The 20,971-nt window shown below is 38.3% G+C and overlaps 1 protein-coding gene across 1 annotated transcript in view; it reads right to left on the reverse strand.

The window, feature by feature from the left end:
• LOC126161869 (protein CFAP210) overlaps positions 1-20,971 on the reverse strand; it is a 191,061-nt gene that overhangs the window by 73,865 nt on the left and 96,225 nt on the right. Inside the window, exons 6-7 of the mRNA XM_049917995.1 lie at positions 19,165-19,286; positions 13,974-14,217 (exon numbers count right to left, since the gene is read on the reverse strand). Coding sequence (XP_049773952.1) covers positions 13,974-14,217; positions 19,165-19,286 — 366 coding nt within the window. The remainder of the gene's footprint in view (positions 1-13,973; positions 14,218-19,164; positions 19,287-20,971) is intronic.

The raw sequence follows: 20,971 nt of genomic DNA on the forward strand, positions 1-20,971 counted from the left end.
TTCTACATATAATGTTGATCTTTTTTGCACTTGTTACACTTTAAGATACACACACAAATCTGCCAGTAAAATTTTTAATAACAACGTAAATTTCTGATCTTCTGGGCTCAAAATTCTTCTAAATGGTCGCCCTCAAAGAGTTGATTTTTTAATGAGAGTCAAACGCTTTGTGATTTAAGAAATCCATCGTACATTCTCACACATAGCTCATCTTAAGTAAAAGGAAATCTGCTTTGAATGTAATGCTTTTCAGACTACCATTCGTAATATTTTCCTGCAACCTGTTAGAAATAGGTTCGTTTCTGCAGTTGCAAGAGAGCGCCAGATAACAAGTGTCACCGCACTTGCACAGCTACGATGACACAGGAAGCCCATATGTTCGTATGTGTAAAACATTAAAAGATCTTACATTATGTCATAAAAGAAACAAGACACCAGAGGATACTTCAAGAGAGTCGGAATTTCGTGAACCATACTAAAACGCATAATTCAGCTTAAAATGCACATGCATATGTAAATTTTCTTGGAGTACCAGTACTGTACTATCTCATGTTTGGTTCTTCATTATGGCATAATGCCATACGTGCACTTGAAATGCAGTGAACAGTTGAAACTAGCCAATAGTGTGAAATTAAACACTTAGTTTCAAATAAATTGACTGCCTCAACAGAAAAGATTAATAAAAGCCAAATCTCTTTAGCAAACAGGCAAAAATAACTACATTGTTCTGTAAGGCGATTAATGTTTGACTGTCAGAAAGGTGCAAATAAAATCTAAAACTAATAACATATTTTAGCCTTCCATAATAACGTGAATGTATTTTAATTCATTTGATAGCACCTGGCCACAAAAATACGTTTTGTTATCATTTAATGTGAGAGCAATAAACGAAGAGAAAACAACAAAATCACTAAACGTAAACACAGGTCACGTGAAGATGACCCACCTCCCCACCACAAGTCAGACTGCTCTGTGCATCAGCCCCAGATTTACTAATTTCCGAACCGGGGCAATATTAGGTAGTGGTGCCCAGCCACACTTCTGTAACCAGAAGCGGGAGAAGGTAATACTCCTACGCGACTCAACTGCACATGTGCAAGAGCCCACCCGCAACTGCTCAAACGAATCTAATTTAAACAGTTGTCACGCCACGCTCATCGGAGGCAATCTGTTGTTACAAAGCATTACAGTCTTCCTAAAGCCTTTGACACACTTTGCTGTTGGCAGACGCTTGTATGAGGACTGTTTTGTTGTTGTATACTGCGCATTTCCTTTGAAACACAAGTTTTATTTTCATTTCCTCCCCCAATGTGGCATACAGTAATATCCTTTGTTAGAGTATTGGTTCTTACCAGTCAAAATCACAAAAATTTAACTGAAAACTAAAACAATGAAAACTTCCCGGAACTCTAAACAATTCCCGGGTTTTTACCGGTTTTCTCCCGGATGAAAAAATTCCCGGATTTTTGCCGAATCTCCCGGTTGTCCCGGGTCATATACACCCTGTAATACCAGTTTTGATGGGCACATCCTCAAAGAGGTAAGGTCTATTTGTTGCCACTAGATCCAATATATTCCCATCTTGAGTGGGGTTCCTAACTATCTGTTCTAAGTAGTTTCCAGAATATACAAAGAATGAGAAAAGCTACCAATCTAAGCGGCTGTGACTTTCAGCAGATTCTTATGGTCCAGCCAACAAGTCTCACAAAAGATCCCAGATTCATTGGATGACCACACACCATCAAGATTGATATCTATCAAAAACTGACAAATTATGGTGAAATTGCTACTAAACAGTCATTCACATGTCAGCAAGAAAATAAATGTTTGAATCTTTCCTGTTATGCAGTAAAAGAGTAGGAAGCAATCTACAGATCAATGAATGAGGGAATACATGCAGAGAAAGGCATAAGTGCTTTGGATCTTACTATTAATTGAATACTTCCATAAATGAACCTCACAGCACATAACTCTAAATGTGACAATAATATAAGAATTTTTAATTTTATTTCATTTTGTCATTAATACTTATTTCCTCCACAGTGTTTATACACTTCATTCAAAGTTCTATTATTTAGGCTCATTATACTCCAATTCATGAAAACATGACATATAACTGGCCATGAGAGAAACATTGTTCATAAAGATTTAAACATTTGTTGTTGAGCGTCATTTATTATTATTATTATTATTTAGTATGCCTATCTGATAGCAAACTAATATTTTGTTGATGAATTGCAGATCCATTGATATTAATGGCGTGTGCAGTACAAATACAATTTTACCTATATATTTTCTGATTAGCATGGTTGCTTCAGTTATATATTATTCAGTTTCACACAATCTCTCATGTTATACCACAAATTGGATGTGTCAAGGTTTAAAAATAAAAAAAATAGATGCACTAATTTTTTGGTTTTGACAATGCATGCAATGGCATTCTAGGTAAATTCAAGTAAGTAGTCTCCTTCGTGAGGGCATATTTTGTATTGTTTCACTGACCCTTTTTACTACACCATTTCCAGTGGCAGAAATAGCTCATTCACACTATCATTCTGGTTGATATAATTTATACTTATGTTTTGGAAGCCTTTTTTATCAGTTGTCTCAATGTTTCTACAACTTTACATAGTTAATTTTTCATCTACAGCATAGGTGCCTTCTTATATTTAACAGTTTTCCCAGAAATACTTCACTGTTCTCGTCTCTCAAAGTTTGTGCACTCATAACCATAGTTAACAATATTTCTTTACATGTTGTTCAATATAAGTGGTCTATTAAGTATGACTTTTCATCTAGCACTCAGTTGTGGGTCATAAGAAGTATTTAACCAAAATTGATCCCCCATGGGTTTGTTATTGTTTAGTATTATTTTATCAAATTCTTCAAATTATCCGTTTCCTTTATAACCCCTTTCCAGTTAACAGGTCTGCATTGTCTTAGAATTTGTTCACATGCCAAAAGTTCAATTATTTCACATATTAGGAATTCTTGCATGGTTACAATGAATTACAATTTCAAACCAGAATAAGCTGTTCTTCCAGTGTGCGTTAATGTAACTGCTGCTTCCACAAAAGTGGTATTTCTTTTTCTACGCAAGTTTTTCAGGCAACATTAAATTAGGTATGGATGTTTTCTCTGTGCCATCAGATGTGTGCTTTAAGTTTTGAGTGTTGTACTTCAGTGAGACACTGCTTTTCAGTTTGGACTCAATGTGTGATTATGATATGAGATTGCTTGATGGAGATGCAGTGTACTTCAAATCATCTATATCACCTGTGGTTCCTTTTAGGCAGCATAAAAGCTATCACCTACACAGACAAGAACCAGAAAACAAGCAGGACATCATTTCTAAAATATGTGTATCTATACATGTGGGATGGAGATGGATTAACAAACAGCAGCACGTCAGCTGTGCATCAAGCATCCATTGTTATTCTCTGGATACACTGGTCAGAATCCAGCAAAAAGGCTGAAAGAATTCGATCACAAATACAACAGATGGGATGACACGATGTGTTTGGAAAATGTGAAATTTTACTTGGATAGCACAGTCCAGCAGTGGTTTGAGAACAAGGAAGAGAAAGTCAATAGATGGGACAAATACCAGGCAGAACTGTGTAAAGTGTTTGGTGACAATCAGCAGCAAGTGTTAGAAGAAGAGCAATTGAAGAACAGGGCCCAATGTCATGGGGAAACAATGCAGTGTTGCATACAGAATGTTTCAGCTTTAGGCCACACTGTGAATTTGAATGTTGCAACCTGATAAAATTGCACATTTAAAAAAAGGGGTCATAGAAGATATATACCAAGGTATCTTGATAAAGGATGCTATAGCAACAGAGGAATTCAGCAAGTGGAGCCAGAACGTTGAGGAAATACAATATAAAGGACTCAAATGAAAGAGATTTGACCAACTCCCAAAAGTGGTTGCTAGGGCAGTTGTGGAAGATCATTGTAACCTAACACCTCTCATACACCAGGTAGTAAGAGAAGAGATACAGCAGGTTAGAGTGGGCAGAAATGTTGGAGCAAATATGGAAGTGAAATCAGTCATGCGTGTCGACCCCATCTATCAGGAGGTAATAGAAAATGCCTACATGATACTGACATAATAACTGCTGAACACAAACTGCAAATCACATGATGTTTACAAAATGAATGATAGACTCTGACTGTCTGAGTATTTGTATGCCATGCTAATTTATAGATGCGTGTAGCATCAGAAATTACATTTTGTTAAAAAGCAGGCGTAATATATATTAGGCAGTAATACAAAAATCATGAAAATTAAAAAGAACAAAGACACAATAGGTAGTACATAAGTTTGCTTAACTAAGATCAGTACAACTAGAAAATGGCAAAAATAAAGGTATTATTTTTTGGGGTAGATTTTAAGGTCAAGAAGATTGCCAAAGTTGGCCAAAAGATTCTGAGGAAGTGAAATTTTCTGCTGTAACTCTGTATGTAATACTTGGATATCCACAGTGGCATCAGGCTGCCAGTGCACTACATTTGAATATATCAGCAGTGACATCTGTGTGGGGTTGCCACAAGAGGCTGCCTGTGGTGGGACACATGACTTCTGCACATGGCATGGCATCTGCCCTGCCATCTATCAGAGCCCTCCTCCTCCTTATATACACAGTGCAGCAGGCTGTCACTCTCCTATAGTATTCATACTTATTGTCAGCAACTGCTTCTATATGTGACTGGATTGTTTCTATGTTTGTGTCAAGTTCTTCCTGTTGTTCACTTGCATGTGGAAGAAGAATAAATTTTGGTTCCTTGTGGCCGTGCTGTTGTTTGTGTCTTACAGTATGACACATTTTCTAATCTAAGTAATTAACAAATTAAGAAACAATGACAATTCCAGGTCAGAATATCAATAATATTAGGAAAAAATAGATTGAGACTCATTGTAAAGATTACTCATTGAATTGCAGACAAGTACAATGAAAAGACTGTTACGGGTTATAGTTTTCCGCCAAAGCCTTCTTCAGCAAAGAAACCACACACACACACACACACACACACACACACACACACACACACGACCACTACCATTGGTGGTTCTGACTGGAAACAAATGATTTTAATGAAAGTAGACATATTTGTCATCAGAAAAATCATGGCTGCAAAACTATTGTTCTTGATTTTGAGAATAATCAAAATGTAAAGTTAGACCAGTCCAGAACACAAAAATTTCGAATATGAATCAAACAATGAAAAATCCAGGAAGGAATGTAACAATATTAGAGAAGGAAAGTTGCTATTCACCATATAGCAGAGATGCTGAGTCATGATAGGCACAACAAAAAGATTCACACAATTATAGCTTTCAGCCATTAATGCCTTTGTCAACAATAGACACACATACACACATGCACACACACACTCATGCAAACGTAACTCCCTCACACATCTGCAGTCTCAGACAACTGAACCACACTGTGCACAGCAGCACCAGTGCATGATGGGAGTGGCGGCTGGGTGGAGTAAGGAGGAGACTGGGACTGGATGGGGGAGGGATAGTATGGCGGGGGTGGCAGACAGTGAAATGCTGCAGTTTAGACACAGGCCAGGGGAGAGGTGGGGATGGGGGGGGGGGGGGTAACGGGGAGGGGAGACATAAAAAGAAATAAAAAGACTGGGTGTGGTGGTGAAATGATGGTTGTGTAGTGCTGGAATGGGAACAGGGAGGGAGCTGGATGGGTGAGGACAGTGACTAACAAAGGCTGAGGCCAGGAGAGTTATGGGAATGTAGGATGTACTGCAGGGAAAGTTCCCGCCTGTGCAATTCAGAAAAGCTGGTGTTGGTGGAAAGGAGCCATATGGCACAGGCCATGAAGCAGTCATTGAAATGAAGGATATCATGTTTGGCAGTGTGTTTAGCAACAGGGTGGTCCACTTGTTTCTTGGCCACAGTTTTTCGGTGGATGTTCATGTGGACAGACAGCTTGTTGGTTGTCATGCCTACATAGAATGCAACATAGCGGTTGCAGCTTTGCATGTACATCACATTACTGGTCTCACAGGTAGTCTTGCCTTTGGTGGGATAGGTGATGTTAGTGACCGGACTGGAGTAGGTGGTGGTAGGAGGATGTATGGGACAGGTCTTGCATCTCGGTCCATTACAGGGGTATGAGCCATGAGGTAAGGGATTGGAAGCAGGGATTGTGTAAGGATGGATGAGTATATTGTATAGGCTCAGTGGATGGCAGAATACCGCTGTAGGAGTAGTGGGAGGATAGTGGGCAGGACAATTCTCATTTCAGGGCACGATGAGAGGTAATATAAACCTTGGCAGAGAATGTAATTCAGTTGCTCCAGTCCTGGGTGGTACTGAGTTACGTGGGAAATGCTCCTCTGTAGCCAGACAGTGGGGCTTTGGGAGGTGGCGGGAGACTGGAAAGATAAGGCATGGGAGATTTGTTTTTGTACAAGGTTGGGAGGATAACTACAGTCAGTGAAGGCTTCAGTGAGACCCTTGGTATATTCCAAGAGAGACTGCTCGTCACTGCAGATGCAATGACCATGGGTGGCTAGGCTGTATGGAAGGGACTTCTAGGTATGGAATAAGTGGTAGCTGTCAAAGTGGAGGTATTGCTGGTGGTTAGTATGTTTGATATGGACAGAAGTATTGATGTAGCCGTCCTCTAGAGGAGTCCTTCCTAAAAACCCAGAATCCTAAATCCCTCACTTGGTTCAGATTCATTGATGATATCTTTGCTATCTGGATCAAAGGTGAGGAGACCCTATCCACATTCCTCCAGAACCTCAACAACTTCTTCCCCATTTGCTTCACCTGGTTCTACTCAACCCAACGAGCCACCTTTCTAGATGTTCACCTCCACCTCAGAGATGGCTGTGATACTGAGATCAGAATATTTTAGTACATGAATGGCTGAGCACTTATTCACTCCTCATTAGGTTCATTTACAGCTTAAGGCTTCCATTCTTAACAACTATCATATTGCAGCATCGGCTGTTGATATATCGTGCCCATTAGCTCTGCTTCGCAATGCCTGTTGGCCATTTATTGCTTCACAATGCATAACACTCCTGCCAGCCTTTGGTTGACTCTGTTGCAAATCAGTTCTGCTTGGGCATACTTTTTGAGTGAATTCGGTTGATATGCTACATTGTCCTCCTTTTTATCAAGACCCAGTCCCTTAGATCGAGGAAATAAATTATCCTTTACACTAGAGTTTCCGGAGATTGGCCCTTCTGGCCCCATCTCTCAAGGATTATTCTAACAATTGGTTTCCTTAACCGTATCACTTAAACCTACACATTTCTACAAGGTCCCTTGACCTGCTCCTTAACTCAAAACACCATGCAACTTATTTCATTACTAGGCTTCTTGCACAATAACTTCTAAATCTCTATTGCAAACGTACAAGCTAAACTGAATCAATTATCCTTAATACCACCCCCTTCTACATTCATCTTCCTTCTGCTGCTTTTATCCTCAGGGTATCTAATCCACTGGAATCTGAACAATGGTTAGGTCTGAACACAATCTTGTGCTTTGTCTTCTATGTACCAAAACAAGGACTACACTCAGCAGAACAAGTGCCACTGTGGTGGTTGGTATGAAAGTAGTCAATGTTGTCTCCTTCCAGTATTAACTTTTCTGATATAAATTCACATGCTGCAATAAGATTTCCAGGGAGCCTTTCCCCTCCTGCTGATTCAGAAGTGCATTAATAGCATGCATTAATTTCAGCCCTAGAGACTCATTTAAAATGGTCAGATCTGCAACAGGTAGCACTTCCACAGACTCCTCTGGCCATTACAAACGAGGCTGAGAAATACTCAGCTGAGTTACTCTGGAAATCGTGGTTGGCAGATGGAAAGTAGGTCCCATTATCTCCATTATCTCACATGCTGTTCTATTCAATAACAAACCACTCCCGTTTAATTCTAGCCTCTTTGCTGACGTAAGCTTCCCCTGCTCAAAACAGCTAGCCACTACTACCATCTTGTCAAAGACAGAGTACAACGAATGCATCTCGACCTGCTGAAAGTACAGTTCTGCAGTTCCCACTCTATCACTTCTTTATTGCATTCTCGTACCTCATTTTGTCCCATTAGGAATTTCACCGAGCAGGAATCCTGCCCCTCTCTTATTACCATATTTGGACAGACAGACTGTGATTTCCCAGTAGCATTTTTGTAGCTTTGCTTCCTTCATTTCTACATATGTTCCCTTGTCTGTCACCTGACAGGATACAAATGAACAATGTAGCACTCATAACATGCTCGTATCCCTGTCACTAGTATAGGAACAGGAATGTAAACTTTTGCTCCATCAGTTCTCACTGATACTCTGGCTACCTTGAAATAAAAAGGTAAGTTTTTATGCTCAGGTTCTAAAATCAACACCAACTCCAGTGTTAGTTCCTTCAGTACTTTCCTTAGACCCTCTGAGTACTGCTCTGATGGTCACAAGTTTACCCCTAGCTGACCTCTTACAGCTTGCTGCATAACCTTCTGTAATTCTGTTACTCTCACATGTGCTTCCCAGAAACTATCTTCAATGGACTGCAACCATTTTGTCATTACTACTTCCCTATCTAAGGCTTCTTCTTCAGTTTGTAGTTCTCTGATATTCTGATTAACTGCCTCTTCTGTAGCTCTGGCACACCACATTACTTCTCCAGTCAGTTGTCATAGTAGGCTTGTGTTATTCAATATGTCCCTTCTCTAAACCTGCAATCTGCATAGTGAGCCAGTCACTCATGACTTTGTTCATTTTTGCCCAATGTTTAACCTTGTCTATGGTGTCATTCACCCTTAGAATGTTGGGAAGATGCTTGGATACGACATAGGCCCACATCACACAAACTGGGGTGTGTATTTGAAGTACTTTATCTCTGCCTACAACTCAAAACAGCATACAAATACAGGATTATCACCACATGAAGTAGTACAAGGTCATAAAATGCCATCACCATTCAACATACTGAAAACAAAGAAAGGGAAGACTGGAGAGTCTATTAAAGAATTTGCCACAGTGATCAGTGATCATCTTTTCTGCACCTCACCTAGGGGCAGGAATACCTATTACTTTCCTCGCCCTTAAATTCATTGCTGCTCCACAATTGCTTATACTCATTACACTAAATCTGTACCCAACCAAAAAAAAAGTTTAACGACTATCTCCAAGGCCTTAATCAATATGGATTTCGCAATTGTGTTTCATTCACAACCTCTTATTTATCTTCTGATACCTTTCTCCTCACTATCCCTTTCCAGTCTGCATTTCCTATCTCTGGAATAACCTCCATACTCCCTTGAACAGGTTTCAATTGTCATTCTTATCAGCAATTGAATTGTGACATTTACTGACAGCATAACAGCATAGTCTCTACCACTTGCTTTGGCCCCTTATACTTTTCAAAAAACTCGAGCACACTGTGATACTTGGAAAGCGAATAGCTTCAGCACGCTATGTATTTTGGATAATAAATTCAGTGTGTAGTAGCTTGTGTACTAGAACTGCATATTTTACGTATGTTCACTTTATAATTAGTTATGGCATTTCCTTCTGGGGATCAACAGCACAGAACAGACAAACAATATTTAAGTTGCAAAAAAGGGCTGTACGAATCATAATGAAAAGTAGCAATAGACCCCATTGCACAGAGTTATTCAAGTATGTATGCTACATCTTCTACCACAAAATTACACTTTTCCGTACTCATAACTTCACTGCTGTTAACTTTACGAGTACTTTCCTTAATCAGTGAATATGCTGTTCCATATCACTCCCATAGATAATTATCTCATCAAGATACACTAATCATTGCTGCTGTTTTAAATCTCTGTGTACTCCATCCAACAATCCCTGAAATGTTGCAGGGGCATGCTTCTAAATTGGTAGTGTCCCCAGGGCGGCAAAAATGCCATTTTGTGATGATCCTGCAGTGCAACCTTTATCTGGTGGTAATCACTTTTCAAATCCATTGTTGAAAAATATTTTCATTCCCCTAAATGATCCAAGGTTTCTAAGAGTTTGGCAAAGGGGAGATGTCTGTTATGGTTTTCACATTTAGATGTCTGTAATCATGACAAAACCTATATTTTTGTGTTCCTTCTGTAAATCTTTTTGGCACGACAACTGTTCCTGTCACCGTGCACTATTACTTTCTTCAGTTATTCCCACATTTAACTGTTGATTGATAATTTTCTCCAAAATTGGCTGTAAGTACCTAGGTATTCTGTATGGTCTACAGTAGACAAGTGATTCATTATGCATTGGTATGCAGTGCTGTGTAATATGTGTAGCTGGTAGTGGACTTTTTGGAAAAAATAAATCCTTAAATTCCAGAAGCAATTTTCCATTCATTCCCTGTTGCTAACCTCTAGGTGCTTCACTTTTCTTTGTAATGCAGTTTCAATGGCATCTGGCGATTTCCATGGCTGTCAGCCCTCGTGTCGCATTCTTCTTCCTCCAGGATATCCATATTAGGGATTAACAACCTCTTTGTTAATCCTATGTCCTCTGGACTAAAATTATCTATAAAAACAAGTACCTTCTTTTCATCCTTTATTTCTTGTACGTGTACAATATTTCTTTTAACTAAGCAACCCACCTGACCTAACACTTCATTCTCTTGTAATGCTTCCAATACAAACAGAATTCCTACCAGCAAGCTAGACTCAACACTGACCCAAAATGAATTACCATGATCCTTAGGTATACAATTGTGCAAATCATGTCGAAGTGTCGTTGTTCACAGTTTAATCAGTTTATCTTTCCCGAAAGACTCCCCTCGTGACATTGCTACACTGGCAATGACTTCACCTAATTGAAACATTTTTGCATCAAGTTCCACCCTATGTTGCTGAAGATTGATTATGGCACAATGCTGATATAAGAAATCTAATCCCAGAATCATGATGTAGCCCCCACTCATGAGTGACACAATCTCTACACATTGTTTAAATAGAACCATATCCAGGCAAAAGTCTATGTCCACTGATCCTAATAGTGTGACATCTTTACCCTCCCCACCATTCCACACACTGTGCCCTGTGTTGGGTCCCATTGCTTACATTTCACCAGATCACTACTGGCAGACAACACGTGGTGCGCCCCTGTGTCTAATAATATCCTGCAACCCTCTCTTCCTACGATTCCTCTTACCGCACAATCCATCTCTGCATACGATTTCATAGCATTCAGTCTTACTAGGAATGACTGTAGGTGGACCTGGAGTTCCTGTTGGTGTTTAACATGTTATTCTTCCCTCATGCTCTACTTCTAAGGTTATTACTTCCTCCTATTTATTCACATCACCCTCAGGCTGGCGACACTGCCTCCTCACATGCCCCGTTCATCCACATCTGAAACATTTCATACTAGCTGCAAACACTGTCTGTTTACTCTGAATTCCAGTTGACAAACTGATCTCCTCAGACTTTATAGCTAACCACACTGCTGTGTGCAAATCCATCAGACCCTCTGTCCATACACGTCTTGATGTTTCTGGATGCAATCCTCTTAAAAAAGCATTGAGCAATCTATGCTCAGCTTCTTGCAAAATAATTTCATTGACTGTAGCATCCAGTCCTAATTGATAGGTACATCCATTAATTTTCCTTACCCTATCCACAAATCGTTCTGCATTTTCCTTATTTCTCCCTTAAGAGCTTCTGCATATCCTACATAAAGGTTTAGCTTCCCCTGTTAGTCTCAATTTTGCAACACCCAATATTCCTTATCACATCAACCTTCCATCTCACCCATGTTTCCAAGCTCTTCCATAAAGACCTGCACATATTCGGTTGCCTTACCAGAAAAAGATGCAATTAAACTTGTGACTGACAATCTACACCCAATTGTGACTACTGTGATTCTACCAACCCATGCAGTTCTGCATTATCTGCTGTTAATTGTGATACTTTTTCCATCAATATGCATACTGCTTCCAGCTCTGACACACCCTGCATCTCTGGTTCTATTGAAGCTTTATCCTTGACAACATTCATTTTGTGAACTAACACAAAACAAGAAAACAAAATACATTAATTTAATTCCTACATCTAATCATAAGCCATCTCGACTCTTGGCATTACTTAGCCATATGCTCCCAATGATTACATGTACAACATTTTACTGGAACTGATTCCATACATGGTTCTGGATGGCCCTCAAGGTTACACTGTGCACATCTAACAGGCATAACCAATCATGACTTCCATTACCTCTAAAACTAGACAAATCCACTGGTTCTCTACCTGCAATAAAATCTACTTTACAAAATGCATGACCGTCAAATATTTTCTCCATGACAAAATACAATAATTTTTTTTTGATTCACAGTACTGTAGGCTGTAGATTCAGACGTTGCTTTAAGAAGGCTACATTGATGATGACCCTTCGATTGTCACTCGCGGAGAGCGAAATGAGACATCAGAACAACAGTAGATTTGTTTAATTAAGTTCTTTATTCCAGTCCTCAGCCATAGTACATAAGGAGCAGCTTGGTGGAGGTGTCCAGTTGTCTCTCATGTGAAACAACAGACATCTGGCATTGCGACAGTTCAAAGAGTGGGGCCGAGAATTGCATCACTCAAACGCCATTGTAAGCAATGTCTCTGGCTGTGACCATGATGGCAGCACAGCACCACAGCTGATAATACTGTGGAGGCGGACATGACCTCCCTCCAGTGAGCAGGAGGCCCTCTGCTCTGGTGGCAGCTGCCCTTGTGTCTCAGAGCAGGCTGCCCTGCCACATGGCCTAACAACAGATCCTGTACTGCATTCTGGGATGTCACTTTGGGTGTCACAGGCTTGTGGTTTGGGCCGTGATACTGAGACAAGAATATTTTAGTACATGAATGGTTAAGTACTTACACGCTCCAGACTATGTCCATTTGGGGCCTACGACACATACTCTAAACATTTCTTGGTGGCAAGTGAAGAAAGGCTTCTATTCTTCTGCTAGCATACTGCAGCATCGGCTGTTGCTGTACGGTGCCCAGCTGCTCTGCTAAGACCATGTTTTGCTTTGCAACGATAAACTTTTCTGTTTTATTTACTTTTGCTGAAGAATTTGCATAAAGAGCAGATGGACACCTCCAGGAGATACTTCACTACGATACGTTTCAATGAATATTTATTCTCCCACATACATTTAATATGGCTTGGTAGAAAAATGTAAAATTTCCGTATGTTACACCACTGGCTAAAAGACTAACTAATTATTTGCTGGTAGCAACAACTGTTGTTCTGGAACAGTATTTCCTGTATTATTGCTATGAGGAGGATCATGAGACATTACTTCCTGAATATTCTTCCTTTTGTTTTCACACACATTTCACTTTCTTGGATTGACATCTTGAACTATTTATAATCTAAACTTAAAAATTCAAATAGTAGAGAAAATATACAAATAGCTGTTGTGCTAATTGTGTAGAAATCAAAGTCAACAGCACAGCAGAGAGAGAGAGCTACACTGTTGCCACAAAATTTTGCACCTCCACATATTGAAAAGTGAGATATAGTTCCTACCCCTGTCTCACACCAATTATAATTCAATCTAATTCATACAGCTAATGAAACACAAAAATTACAATATCTGATTTAATTTTCTTTTCGAATAACTTATTCAGTTTCACTTTGTGGTATTGTGACATTTACTTTTTTGTCATATCAGGTAAAAGGATATGGTGCAAAGGAAAACATTGGGAAACAAATGATAAGAAATGTTTCATAATATACAGATAGCCCCACATTTCTTCATGAATGATGAATAAACAAAATAGGCTGTATGAGTAACTGATGCATCAAAGTGGCAAGTGTTATACTTTTCCAATAACCAATGAAGTCTTAATAACTGAAATCAGGTGAAGATGAAAAGAAATTCCAATCATATTCTTCATACAGGAGACTGGATAGCAACAGTATAAGCCTCTGCAGACTCTCCGAAAACGCAAAATCATGCTCTGGTACTTACCATTTGTTCATCATAGTTTCGTCGGACTGATTGACACGTTTCCCTGTGATTCTTCTTCTCGTCTTGTTCAGCTACTCTGTTCATTTCATCTTGTTTGTATCTTTGTATTAAATTCCATTTTTTTATTTCCTCAGCCTTTCTTTTAAATTCTTGTTCTCTATCTAACAGATCTTTCCTTGCTGCTTTAATTTCCTCAACAAGTCTTCTCCTGTATGCAGCTTCTTTCTCTCTAGCTTCTTCTGCTCTAAAAATGAAATGCAGCTTATTAAACAGCGATATCAGCAACCATAAATTTTGTTTAATATATTATACATTGCTTTTATCTTATGATGTGCACAATATCTGATTAAATGAATAGTGTCTTCTATACAAGATATCATTCAATATAGTTCACTTCTATGTCTGTTTCCTGTGTTGTTTAACTCATTCATTAATTAACATATTGTGTTCTATAATAGAAATAAAGCTGTTACTTTGATAAAAGCTACCATTTCTTCCAGTTTACTTGTTGTCTGCCTTTTATTTACTATCGGTAGATCAATTTTTAGCTGACAACAATGGTATTTTTTGAAGAAAATAGTTACATATATCTGTAAATACTGACTTCTTTTACAGTAGATTACCACTCGTCATTTAGCTTCACTACAATCACTGCTACTTGCCATATAACTAACAGAACTTTTCTTCCTTTAAATTAGACATGACCCCCCCCCCCCCTCCCCCGCCATCTCCCCATAAATCGTAGACCTTGCTGTTGGCGGGGTTGTTTGCATCCCTTGATAGCTGTACCATAGGTAAAGACTATTAACACAGGGATATCTGTTGAGAGGCCAGACAAATGTCTGGTTCCTGAAGATGGGCAGCAGCCTTTCCAGTAGTTGCAGGGGCAACAGTCTGGATGATTGACTCATCGGGACTTATACAATCAACCAAAATGGTCTTGCTTTGTTTGTACTGCGAACATTTGAAAGCAAGGAGAAACTGCAGCCATACTTTTTTCTGAGAGAATGCAGCTATACTCTATGGTTTAAATGATGATGGAATCCTGTAAAATATTCTGGAGATAAAATAGTCCCCCATTCAGATCTCTGGGTGGGGCTATTCAGGAGGACGTCAATGTCAAGAAAAACAAAACTGTCATTCTATGGATCAGAGCATGGAATGTTAGATCCCTTAATCATGCAGGTAGGCTAAAAAATTTAAAACAAGGGCAATGGATAAGTTAAAGTTAGATATAGAAGGAATTAGGGAAGTTTGGCAGCAGGAAGAACAGGACTTCTGGTCTGCTGAATACAGGGTTATAAATACAAAATCAAATAGGGGTAATGTAGAAGTAGGTTTAATAATGAATCTGAAAATAGGAATGTGGGTAAGCTACTATGAACAGCATAGTAAATGCATAGTCATCACCAAAATAGACAGGAACAAAGCCAACACTCACCATAGTTGTGGTGCACTAAACGGCGGTTTGCAGAGTATAGGTATAGATGTAGCAAAAGTTATTTTGCTATCTAGTGCAGCAAATTATGAAGACATTGAAGAAATGTATGACAAAATAAAAGAACTTACTCAGATAATTAAGGGAGACAAAAATTCAAATGTGATGGGGGACTGGAATTCCATAGTAGGAAAAGGAAGAGAAGGCAAGAGTATAAGTGATTAAGTACTGGAGAGAAAGGACTGAAAGAGTAAGTTGCCTGACAGAATGTTGGACGGAACATAATGTAATCATCACCAACACCTGGCTTAAGAACTGTGAAAGAAGGTTGCATATATGGATGAGACCTGGAGACAATGGAAGGTTTCAGATTGATCACATAATAGTAAGATAGACATTCTGGCACCAAATTTTAAAACTGTGAGACTTTCAAGGGCAAATGTGGACACTGATCACAATTTATCAAACCATAGATTCAAACTACAGAAGCTGAAGAGATTGCAAAAAGGTAGGAAATTAAGGAGATGGGACCTGGATACATTGAAAGAACCAGAGGCTACTGAGAGTTTCAGAGGGAACATTAGGCAATGATTGGCTAGAACAGGGGAAAGACATACCATAGAAGATGAATGGGTAGCTTTGAGAGAAGAAGTAGTGAAGGCAGCAGAGGATCAAATACATAAAGAGACAAAGCCTAGTAGAAATCCGTGCATTGCACAGGAGATATTGAATTTAACTGAACAAAGGAAAAATATAAAAATATAGCAAATGAAGCAGGCAAAAGCAAATATAAATGTCTAAAAAATGAGACTGACAGAAAATGCAAACTGTCTAAGCAGGAATGGCTAGAGGACAAATGTAAGGATTCAGGGGGAAGATAGATACTGCCTACAGGAAAATTAAAGAGGCCTTTGGAGAAAAGAGAATCAGATGTATTAATCTCAAGAGATCAGATGGAAAACCAGTCCCAAGCAAAGAAGGCAAAACTGAAAGGCAGAAGTAGTGTGTAGAGGGTCTATACAAGGGAGATGAAATTGGAGGCAATATTATAGGAATGGAAGAGGACGCAGATGAAGATGAGATGGGAGATATGGTGGTGTGAGAATAATTTGACAGAACACTGAGAGACCTAAGTCAAAACATGATGGTATGGGCAGACAACTTTCTGTCAAAACTACTGATAGCTTTGGGAAAGCCAGCCATGACAAAATTCTTCCATCTGGTTGTGTAAGATGTATGAGAGAGCAAAATACCCTCAGACTTCAAGAAGACTGTAATAATTACAATTTCAAAGAAAGCAAGAACTGACAGGTGTGAATATTACTGAACTATTGGTTTAATAAGTCATGGGTGCAAAATACTAACATGAATTCTTTACAGGAGAATGGAAATACTGGTAGAAGCTGACCTCAGGGAAGATCAGTTTGGGTTCTGGAGAAATGTGGGAACATGTGAGGCAGTACTGACCTTATGATGTATCTTGGAAGATAGATCAAGGAAAGGCAAACCTACATTTATAGCATTTGCAGACTTAGAGAAAGCTTTTGACAGTGTTGACTGGAATAATCTCTTTGAAATTCTGAGGGTAGCAAGGGTAAAATTCAGGGAGTGAAAGGCTATTTACAACTTGCAAATAAACCATACAGCAGTTATACAACTTGAGGGGCATGAAAGGGAACCAATAGTTAAGAAGGGAGTGAGAAAGGGTTGTAGCTCATTCCAGAATTTATTCATTCTGTACCTCGAGCAAGTAGTAAAGGAAACCATAGAAAAATTTGGAGTGGGAATTAAAGTTTAGGTAGAAGAAATAAAAACTTTGCAGTTTGTTCATGACATTATAATTATGTCAGAGACAGCATAGCACTTGGAAGAGCAATTGAACAGAATGGACAGTGTCTTGAAAGGAGAATATAAGATGAACATCAACAAAAAGCAAAACAAGGATAATGAAAAGTGGTTGAAAGAAATCATATGATGCTGAGGGAAAGTAGCAGATGAGTTTTGTTAAATGGGCAGCAAAATATGTGATGATGGATGAAGTAGGAGAGGATTTAAAATGTTGACTGGAAATGACTAGAAAAACGTTTCTGAAGAAGAGAAATTTGTAACATCATCAGATATAGATTTAAGTGTTGGGAAGTCTTTTCTGAAAGTATTTGTATGGAAGTGAAACAAGGATGATAAACAAGAAGAGAAGAGAAATTTCTGAAATGTGGTTCTACAGAAGAATGCTGAATATTAGATAGGTAGATCATGTAGCTAATTAGTGGTTACTGAATGGAAATGGAGAGAAAAGAAATTTGTGGCACAATCTGACTAGAAGAAGGGATTGGTTGATAGGACACATTTTGAGACATCAAGTTATCACCAATTTAGTGATGGAGGGAAGTGTGGGACAGTAAAACTTGTAGAGGAGACCAAGAGATGACTATAGTAAGCAGATTCAGAATGATGTAAGTTACAGTAGTTATTCGGAGATGAAGCTGCTCGCACAGGATTGAGTAGCATGGGGAGCTGCATCAAACCCATCTTCAGACTGGAGGCCACAGCAACAACAACAACAACAACAACAACATGTTAGATGGAAGCTCGCTGAATACCTTTGTACCATAGTTCATAAATTCACTCCAAACCCTACACAAGAAGGTAAAATCTACATGAAAATTATTTTTGTGTTTTGTATTGTGATTGTATATACAACAAGTCAGCAGAAAATGATTTTTACAATAACAAAAACCATTAAGGAGTAAATGCATTGCGTGTCTATCAGCAGTACTAAACATTCTGCCTAGCCACCAATACTAAACAGTTTAAGCGATAGAAAGACAAATGAAAAACTGAACATGATTTTAAAAAATTGACAAAAATGTTTCAGGTGGAAATATTCTATAAATACATACAAAATATTGAAGGAAGGAAATAACATAAAAGTCATTAAACACAGATTGTAGAGAAAAGTGTAATGAACATGGTAAACATTGACATTCTGCACATACACTGGAAATGAGTGCAGAAATTGAGTAACAGAATATGTATAACAGAAAACATTTGTTAAAAAAGATCTACTTACCAAGAAGCAGCAACAGAATACACACACCCAAAAAGGTTTAACTTATGCAAGCTTTCAGAGACAGTGGCTCTTTCTTTTGGCATAAGAGTTGAAGGGAGGGAAGAGCAGTAAAGGAAAAGGACTAGAGAGGTTTAGTTAAAGGGGTACAGTTTGGAAAAGTCACCCAGAACCCCAGGTCAGGAGAGACTTACCAGACAGGATGAGAAGGAAATTCGATATCTTGTGTGTTATACATGGATACCGTCTAGGCTGACCCCTTTTCCTAAGCCTCTCCAGTCCTTTTCCTTCACCCCTCCTCTGTCCCCTTCAACTCTTCTGCTGAAAATAGGAGCCACTGGCTTCAAAAGCTTACATAAGTTAAACCTTTTTGTGTGTGTGTGTTCTCCTGCCATTGCTTGGTGAGTAAATTTTCTATCTATCCAATTACATTATATTGTCAAAAATTGATTAATTTCATTGTCATATAGAAAACATCTGTTGTACTTTCTTGTGTGAAAAACCAAAGATATGAAATTAAAACTCTTTGTCTATAAGGTTTTGGGGTGCTTCCTGTTTCAGCACCTGATCATGATAAGTTTCTCTTCTGCAGCATTCATTTTTTATTTTTGTAGACATTTTATTATTTACTTAAAAGTGTAAAACAATAGAATGACAATTATTCCTGCAATTAAAGGAATTCTCACCTTGCTTCTTTCTCTACAATTGCTCTATTAAGGCATTCTTGCTCTGCTGCAAGAATGGAATCCTGTGTTGTTGCAACAATTTCAGCCAGTAAAATTCTCCTTTTTACTGCCTCATCCTTTAACTGAAAATAAGAAATTTCCTTTGATAACATGTTTCTGATAAATAAAAGATCAACATTTTGTTAATGGGTGTTGAATTAAATAAACTGATAAAAAGCAGTGTGCTTCTGTCAGTTATACTATATAAAACCACAACCTCTTGCAAGTCACTGGCACTAGTTCCCCATACAAACAAAATATACTGGTCATGGCAGAAATTTATGTGCAGTGGAATGGGGAAGGAGAAACATATGAGGTTAGTAGCCATCAGGTTACCCATCTGGTATGATTTACTGCTTGCCCCATTTCTTTTGGTAGTACTGTTTCAAGAGGTGGGAGCCAGTGCTGAGAGTGTATCACAGCAGATTGCATATAATTTCATGAAGAGCATTTTGAATTTTGTTATGTGTGCAGCTAAAAGATTGTTAAATAGGCAAAATGAAGTGTTGCTTGAATGTATGTCCAGTATTGCACAAACAAAATATCTACTGTTATGTAAAAAAAAACTACATGTTTTAAATGGCGTGGCAAGTAATGCAGAAGTGCCCATTATACAGGTGAAATATTTGTTGACTGTGTTGCATTGTGACATAGCAAGTTGGAACTACTCCATCCTTGATGATTAATAATTTTTCTTCCTAGTAATTATGCTAATTATTATAGTGTTATATGTCTCGTATATATGTGACATGTACCTAAATACTTGAAAACTTAAATTAGACTTTCCTCCACTTACATGTATTACTTGGTAATTTACTTTCATTGAACTGAGTCCAACATATTAATTAGTTTTCACTTAAAACATATTAATCAAAAAACTATTGTTAGTTGAATTCCTTACTATCATATGACTTCACCAATACCAAGCGAGTTAATATATGTATGTACAAGTAACAAAACCATTCATTATAAATACAGGGATCCTAACTTTACAGTAACATTTTTTTTCATGAAACTAATTATCTTACAGCATAATTAATATTGAATGTTCCGTACTGTCCTATTTTCTATTGCTGACTTTGCCTTTGAACTTGTTTGATTCTGGACATAGACCCTGTACTTTTGCCGCTCTATTTTTTTTCTGAATCAGATGGCAACCTCACTAATTAATTAAGCTACAAATTAAGACTGAATAATTTACATTTACATAAAATAATTTCCAGTATGAAGCCTGTACTTATAAGTAAGTCACTCCCACTGTGAATTCATAAAGTGATTCCATAAGCTTTTCTAATTCTTAGGTTACCACAGTTTTGCAATACTTATAATCCACCCTAATTAGCAAAATTATACCTAGCCATTTTTAGTGATCATATAATTTCCAAAACACTTTGTTCATATGTTAGTTACTAAATACACGCATCAAAAAAAGTTTTACATAATCTCAGTTCCAAGAGTTCTGGAACATGTACAGAGAACTGGAATAGAGATCAACATAAACGTCATTTCCACCCTTTTTATTGCTCATGAAAACCACACATTGCATGTTGTACCCCCATACAGCAAGACCCTCAGAGGTGGTGGTCCAGATTACTGTACACACCAGTACCCTTAAGACCCAGTAGCACGTCCTCTTGTATTGATGCATGCCTGTATTCATCATGGTATACTATCCACAAGTTCATCAAGGCACTGTTGGTCCAGATTGTCCCACTCCTCAACGATGATTTGGTGTAGATCCCTCAGAGTGGTTGGTGAGTCACGTCAT

This window comes from Schistocerca cancellata, chromosome 2 (assembly GCF_023864275.1).
Source record: "Schistocerca cancellata isolate TAMUIC-IGC-003103 chromosome 2, iqSchCanc2.1, whole genome shotgun sequence".
Classification (NCBI taxonomy): Eukaryota; Metazoa; Arthropoda; class Insecta; order Orthoptera; family Acrididae; genus Schistocerca; species Schistocerca cancellata.